Below are 7,500 nucleotides of genomic sequence, written 5' to 3'. Positions count from 1 at the left end.
ACATTTATGTTGTGTTAATCTGAGACAATTCTTTTGATCACAAAATTACAAAACTATGCACTCAGTTGAAAGGCATTTAATATCACTGTCATCTTGTAATGTTAGAAGCAGACATGCCATCATTAAAGCAAAGTTGTGTTTTTGATAATGTAAAGCTTATAGTATAAAAATCAGGTACCTAATAGCCACATTTTAATATGATTTAATAATGATAGATATGTTTTTCTTCATATCAAAAACAAGTGTTTCTCTCTCTATCTATCTATCTATCTATCTATCTATCTATCTTTCTCTCTCTCTTTGTGTCTCTCTCTCTCTCTCTCTCTCTCTGTCTCTCTCTCTGTCTCTCTCTCTCTCTCTCTGTCTCTCTCTCTGTCTCTCTCTCTCTGTCTCTCTCTCTCTGTCTCTCTCTCTCTGTCTCTCTCTCTCTGTCTCTCTCTCTCTCTCTCTCTCTCTCTCTCTCTCTCTCTCTCTCTCTCTCTCTCTCTCTCTCTCTCTCTCTCTCTCTCTCTCTCTCTCTCTCTCTCTCTCTCTCTCTCTCTCTCTCTTCTCTCTCTTCTCTCTCTCTCTTCTCTCTCTCTCTCTCTCTCTCTCTCTCTCTCTCTCTCTCTCTCTCTCTCTCTCTCTCTCTCTCTCTCTCTCTCTCTCTCTCTCTCTCTCTCTCTCTCTCTCACTCGCCTCACTCACTCACTCACTCACTCACTCACTCACTCACTCACTCACTCATGCACTCACTCATGCACTCACTCACACACTCATGCACTCACTCCCTCAGTCATGCACTCACACGCTCAGTCATGCACTCACACGCTCAGTCATGTACTCACACACTCACTCACTCACTCACCACAGTCACACTCTCACCACTCACTCACATCACTCACTCACTACACACACACACACACACACACACACACACACACACATACACACACAATATCATATATATTTGTTGTATGAAATTATTGAATAATGATACATAGTTCTCTTATTTCAGAAGTTACCAATTGCTGGACACAAGACGATGTTTGAGCCATACAAAGTTTCAGAAGAGAATGAAGAGGTGTATAGACAGTTATGCCAAAAATTTCTCCAGAGTGACGGCTTGTTTCAGTGCCAACACAGAGACTGGGTGGCGAAGCTGGAACTGGAGGAGGACTCTAAAGAAAGAGACGAGGTAGAGGTGATAGAAGAAAGGGAGGATACAAGGGCAGACAACAGACCTTTAACCCACACACCTAAGAAGCTAAGGATTGAGAAGAAGCCATCTCTCTCCTCGGGGTTGGAGTCTGACCTGAATGAAACGCTTACATCTGGCACACTCGATTTCAAGTCTCTGCAGAAGAAGGTTGTGGCTAATATTAACACCTCGGCCAAATTGGACTTCGGTGTGTTGCAGTCTATCTACCCGAAGACAGTTTGTGAAAGTGGTGTGCCATCTCCTGCCGATGAGGTTTTGGTGCAAGTGTGCAAGAAGTGCGAGAAGTTGGGAGATAACGTGGTGAACACTGTTTGCATGCTTCTTATATTGCCTAAGGTACAGTATGTTACAAACTTTGTGTTTAATGTTACTGGGTATTTTATTATTAAGTTAGAGATCAAGAAAAAAATGATATACTAGTAATTCATATGTCCATGTTTCTTATATTTTTTTTCTGATCATTAATTTTTTTTTTAATTCTCTCAGAATCAAATATAAACTCATCTGTTAGTAATACTTGATGAATATTCAAGCAATTCAATGAAAATTAAAGATAAACTATAAATCTGACTATAAATCATTGAATAGATAGTATAATACATCATATTCTGGTAATTTAATCATTTAACAAATTAATAAGAATAATGATAATGATGATGAAAGTATTGATAACAGTTGTCACAATAGTAGTTATAATAATAATAGTGTGAAAAATAATAACCTGATACATACTTGTTATTCTCATGTCTTCAGCATTTTGTCAAAGAAAAATATTAACAACCTGATACACTTCCCCAAACAGCTGTATCACTTAAAAAACAAACTGGCCACATCAACCTGTGATGCAATGATGGACTTTGCACGATGGCATCCGTCTGCAACCGTGACTCATGCTCTTGTTCCTCTTCTGCAATATTGCCCCAACATGCAAGAGCAACATAGGGATGCCTTGGCTCAATTAATGAAAGAATGTTCATCATCTTTGGTTACACAGATGTTAAGGTTAGGCTTATATCTTTTTCTTTTTTTTTAAGGGGCAGGTGTGTGTTTTTACATTTATGTCTAAATTTGTTATGCTTATCTTCAATTTTCCTGCTAATGTAGTATTTTGTTTTATTTATTTATACTTATATTTTTCATTTTTCTCTTTTTTGGTCTGTTTTCCTTCTTTATTTCCTTTTTATCACATTTTATTCCTCAGTTTGTTTCCAGTATTTTTTCCATAAGTTTTTTTTTTTTTCGTTTAGTACTCTTTCTTTAACTTGATAATTTACAGAATGTGTTCTTATATATTTAATTGGACTTTTTTTCTAAATTCCTTTAAGTCAATATTTTTTCTGCATTGCCATTTTTTTCTTTCTTTCTTTCTTTTTTGTTGTCTCCTCTTCTTTTGAACTTTTTATACTTTTTGTTCTTCAAATTGGTCTTTGGTGCCCTGGTTAGCTCTTCAAAATTTGAGAAATGTATGATCAAATAAGTTATTGAACCACACTTTGTCTTGCTCAATTCAAGAAATACATTAATAGATTTCATTAAAAGACTGAAAGTGTGAAATATTTCCTTACTAGACTTTTTTCCATGTCAATATTTATTTCTCAAATATCTCTTGTACCACACATTATTTCTCCATTTCATATAATCTTCACTTTTCCAGTTACATGAATAAAAAAACATTTGCAGCAGTATTTAGTTTAGTATCTTACATGTAACTTTATATAGCTAGCCCTGTTCATGCTGTTATTTGAGTCCATAAAAAATAATTTTTACTTTTTCATTTGCCTTTTTCTTCCCCCTTGAATATCAGTTTAATCTGCACAAGGCATTTTATCATTCATTCAGTTATTTTGTTTAGTATCCATGAATCTTTTGAATTTAAATTATGACTTTCAAACTTTCCTTTCCCAGGCATAGCTAATGTACAAAATGAAGGGTTTATCTTGTTACTTTCTTTAGTATCTGTTATATTTAGTTTTGCTCTAAGATGTGATTTCCTTTTTCTCTCACATTAACATTTACGTGGAATCTTTCACATTTATTTTTTGAATTTTGACGTAAAATAATTCTCCATATTTTGGAAAGTTGGTTTAATATTTAGTTTACCAATAGTTAAACAAATTTTTTCTTTCTAATACAAGCCCCCTCCCCCTTCATTTTTATAGAAGAGCACCACAAGCAATAATTACCATAATAACCATAATTATCATAGTAACAACTATTTAGCTATGATCCATTTTTAAACTTTTTTTTTTTTATCCCCCCCTAGTGCAATATCGACCAGAGAGAGCACTAGTGACATCGACATCCAGATCTTCCAGCAGCTGTGTGAGAAAGCCGACCACCAAGCTCAGGCAACGCACGAGGCCGCTCTCACCTACCTCGGCAAGTCTTCCGAGACCCACAACACCTCAATAAAGTTTGGGCATTGTCTGCTCTTTGTGGTTAAGAAGATGGGTTCTCTTATGCAAGATCGCGAGGGCTTGCAACACATTGTAAACCACCACAGCTCTAGCTTGAAGAAAGCAATCGAAGTGCAACTTAAGAAGATTGACAGAAATAGATGATGGGTATAATAACTTGGCATTATTAAATTATCACTTTTATTATACTTTGTCCAGATGTGCCTTTGAAAAAGTATCAATTAAATCTTTTAATATAAAAATTCTCATTCTGACTGATACCTTATGTGTATATTTTAAACATCATTTCAAACACACTCTTACTCTTACACAATCTCAGTGTGGGTGTGTACTGTATGTGTACATTTGTAAGTGCATTTATAGAACTCAAAAGTTTGGAGTGGAAGGTGACTCTCACACTTTCTTTCCGTCTCTCTGTTTCTCTTTCACACACACTCTCACTCTCATTCTCCCTCATGCACAAATGCACATGCTCACGTACATGCACACGCAATCTCTCTCTCTCACAAACGTACATTATCACACACCTGCAATCACTCACTCATTCTCTCAGTGTACCACAGTAATACATTATAATTGTTTTATTATATCACTCACTCTCACTCAGTCTCAGCCTAACACATTCATATATTATAATTGGTTTATCATGTCATGCATTGTACATGTACATTTGTAATTCCATTTGTTGGACACAAAAGTTTGGAGTGGAAGGGACCTTAACCCACACAGGACGGGTAGTACAGCAGTATGACGCACCGCGCAACCAACCCAGGGCAGCGGGTGGGCGGCTATTTATTCAATGATTATTTCAATTTTAATAGGCCTAATCGCCCAACACGACAAACAATTCAGGCAAAGGAGGCCCCGTCGGGAATGGGTTAATGTGACTTCCATGTAATCCAACATTCCAATGGCGATATAATTTTCACTACCATTAGCAAACAATCACTTTTTATATGCTATGTTGTAATCCTTCTGCTCTCTGTATATCATGAGCAATGCAACCTCCTCATATTATGATGATCGTGTATTGCATGCCGAAGATTACACAATTACTTTTGTACATCCTGCTTATCATGTAACAAAACCTTGTAAAACAACAAAGCAGGCAATATTCCATTATCTGATCAGTCAGTTTGCTCTTGTTTTCAACCAACACACTCAAGTACCAGCTCTGAGGTCGCAACGATGTCCTCACCTCGTGCTCCTTGGCGTTCTGTAAGATCACCACTGAAGATCCTGTTACTGCTTAGCTACTGTTCAACCCTTACTCGTATAAGTTTATCTCTCACAGTGAACTGGAGAACTATTACCATCGTATGCTGGCATCATATTAGCACCACAATAACCACAACCACACACTCACACATACAAATACACACTCACTCACTCTCATACTCTCACACACTTTCACACTTACACAATCATTCACTCAGCAATACCTATTTAGCAAGAAAAAGAGATAAAATAAAACCAATACTATTTAAAACAATTTTATTTTACTTAAGTTATTCTGTACAAATAAAGTAGTCTATTTACCATACTTTATTACAATAAATTACCAGTGTGGTAAAATATAGTTATGCTATCTACTGTCCTCAGGGCCATGATGGTTTCTCTCCCTCGGCAAGTTCTCTTCCGTAGAGTGCCGATTTGTCCCTGGAAGAGAAGAGAAAAAATGTGAGGAAAATGAATATGGGTTTGAGAATAAAAGAGGAAAAAAAGGGAGAAGGAAGGAAAAAAACAACTAATATCTGAATAATAGAATGGAAAGAAGAAAAAAAAGAAAAAGTTCTGGGGTATCAATGTACCTGGTAAATTAATTATAGTCAAAGTTGAGTTATTGTATGAATATAGTAAAAAGTAAGAAATTGTTATATTTTGAGGGGACTCATTTTTTGACAATCAAATTCATGCATTAAATTTATAAAGCTTTTAACAAAACCAATATTCACACAAATCTAAGGTCAAGTTCAAGGTTCCAGAACTATACCAGACTGCCCATTTCGATGGACTAAAAAGGTTTATGTACTGTCTAACTAATAAGTTATTAACCCTTGGTTATGCAACTCCTAGATCAGGGGTTCCCAATCTTGGGTGCCCTTAATGAAAGGGAATCAAGATGGCATTTAAAAGAATGCAACAAATAAAAATCATGTTTTTTCTTAATCCCTTTGGCAGTGTAGGGTGGATATATGTTTCACTAAATAAATTTGTAATGAGTAGTTTGCTTATCTATGCCACATCTTTGAAAAAAATGCCCTGTGTAGGCAACATGCGAGGCTAAACAAAACAAACTATTTGATATGGGCTCAGATGCAAAATCACATATAACAACTTCAGCATGAACATAACATTTGATTGAATAAATAGAATTACAAGGTTATGTAGCTGGCTAGGGGCGTGGTTTGTAGTTGATGGATGCACCTGTTGCAATGAGCAATAATAAACATTGCATCCCCTGAATGCAGTCCACAACAGCCTACAGAGAATGGATCACCACTGGGTAAAAATCATACCAAGACAATAGTGCTTAATTATGTTCAGTTTATTGTTTTTGTTTTGGCAGTCACCTCTCTCACCTGTGGTAGGTGTTCTTTCCCATTTGTTCATCTAATATTCAGTTTTAATTGCTCAATTCATATCTGTATTATCAAAAGTGAATTTCTTTATTTAAGTTTGTTCACCCCTGTGTTTTATATAGTTTATCCCATTAAGGATGGGGGCGGAGTGAGGTAACTGGCCAACAAGATGGGCTATCTCTGACACCAAGAGCCATTGCAATGATAATATTTCATGACTAAGAGTGTTCTTCAACTGTGAACAGTTTCTATTGTCGTGCCATGTACAAACCGACGCCCGACTTTTAAACCTAAATGGAGCCGTCATGTTATGCCATGATACGGAATGGGTTAATAATAATAATAGTAATAGTAATAATAATAATAATAATGATAATAATATTAATAATAGTAATAATCATAATAATAATGATAATATTAATCATATTCAAAATGATAGTTATTAGAATAATTAATATATAACTATAATATTAGATACTAGAAATTTGACTATCATACCTAAATATAATATTACTTATTTTTAGGTATGCGAGTTTGCTCAAACATTTTCTAGGAGTACAAGGCTTAGAAAATAGAAAAGGCTGGGAACCGCTATTCTACATCATTTACTCGTTAGGGACGGGTGATCAAGCAAGACGACCTGCCAAGTCATGATGTAAATGTCACATCATCTGGCATTAAGGGGTTAAAAGCACGATGAACAAATAAGATCTGAATTTTGCTTGGAAGCCAAGGTTAAATCTCAGCAACATGGACTAGAAATTACACAAAAGTATTGATGCTCCAAGAACTACTGCAGTATACCAAGAATATTGTTGTTCATCAATATGAGATTCCGTGCAATTTTCTAGTCAGCATATCCAGTGCAGAAAATACTGTTTGCAAAAGATACCTCTCCATTGTTACAGCAAAGGAAATATGTCTTACAATTTTTTTTTACTAGTCACCACCCGGCTCAATCTGGACCGACCTTATCCGACCTTTCCTAAATGCACAGGACACGACCTTACCTGAACATGGTCATTCTTTCCGTCTCTAGGTTGTCGAGGAAGGACCCTGCCATGAAGCCCAACAGGGGGATGGACAGGAGCTTGAACATACGCAGGTCAAGCTTGACGTTGGCGAAGAAACTCATGGTGTGTGTCTAAAGGGTTGTCGCACTACCTGGAAGGAGAAGGACGTGCCATTAATTAATGGAAATGATATTATAAGTAATAAAGTAATAAAACAAGGGTTGACAATGATAATAATAAGACTTTCTTCCTCTATTCCAAGCCTATATGCCAACTGCCACACCCTA

At 36.1% G+C, this 7,500-nt stretch overlaps 2 protein-coding genes across 7 annotated transcripts in view; one reads left to right on the top strand and one right to left on the bottom strand.

Moving 5' to 3' along the window:
* LOC122253343 (uncharacterized) overlaps window positions 1-3,860 on the top strand; it is a 6,193-nt gene extending 2,333 nt beyond the window's left edge. For 3 of the 4 annotated variants that reach the window (XM_086536561.1, XM_086536560.1, XM_043016375.2), the window contains exons 2-4: window positions 998-1,537; window positions 2,004-2,203; window positions 3,465-3,860. In XM_086536561.1, coding sequence (XP_086392687.1) covers window positions 1,025-1,537; window positions 2,004-2,203; window positions 3,465-3,762 — 1,011 coding nt within the window. In that variant the 5' untranslated portion in view covers window positions 998-1,024 and the 3' untranslated portion in view covers window positions 3,763-3,860. Of the gene's footprint in view, window positions 1-983; window positions 1,538-2,003; window positions 2,204-3,464 lie in introns of all 4 variants that reach the window. The other variant, XM_086536559.1, reaches the window with a different exon arrangement.
* A 1,238-nt stretch (window positions 3,861-5,098) lies between these two features.
* The window catches only part of ND-MNLL (NADH dehydrogenase (ubiquinone) MNLL subunit), a 3,458-nt gene continuing 1,056 nt past the window's right edge, over window positions 5,099-7,500 (bottom strand). For all 3 annotated transcript variants that reach the window (XM_086536556.1, XM_086536557.1, XM_086536558.1), the window contains exons 2-3: window positions 7,211-7,364; window positions 5,099-5,277 (exon numbers count right to left, since the gene is read on the bottom strand). In XM_086536556.1, coding sequence (XP_086392682.1) covers window positions 5,217-5,277; window positions 7,211-7,335 — 186 coding nt within the window. In that variant the 5' untranslated portion in view covers window positions 7,336-7,364 and the 3' untranslated portion in view covers window positions 5,099-5,216. The remainder of the gene's footprint in view (window positions 5,278-7,210; window positions 7,365-7,500) is intronic.

This window comes from Penaeus japonicus, unplaced genomic scaffold (genome assembly GCF_977035675.1).
Source record: "Penaeus japonicus unplaced genomic scaffold, GWHDUDI00000001_assembly GWHDUDI00000004, whole genome shotgun sequence".
NCBI classification, from domain to species: Eukaryota; Metazoa; Arthropoda; class Malacostraca; order Decapoda; family Penaeidae; genus Penaeus; species Penaeus japonicus.
This window is presented reverse-complemented; position numbering and strand designations above follow the sequence as displayed.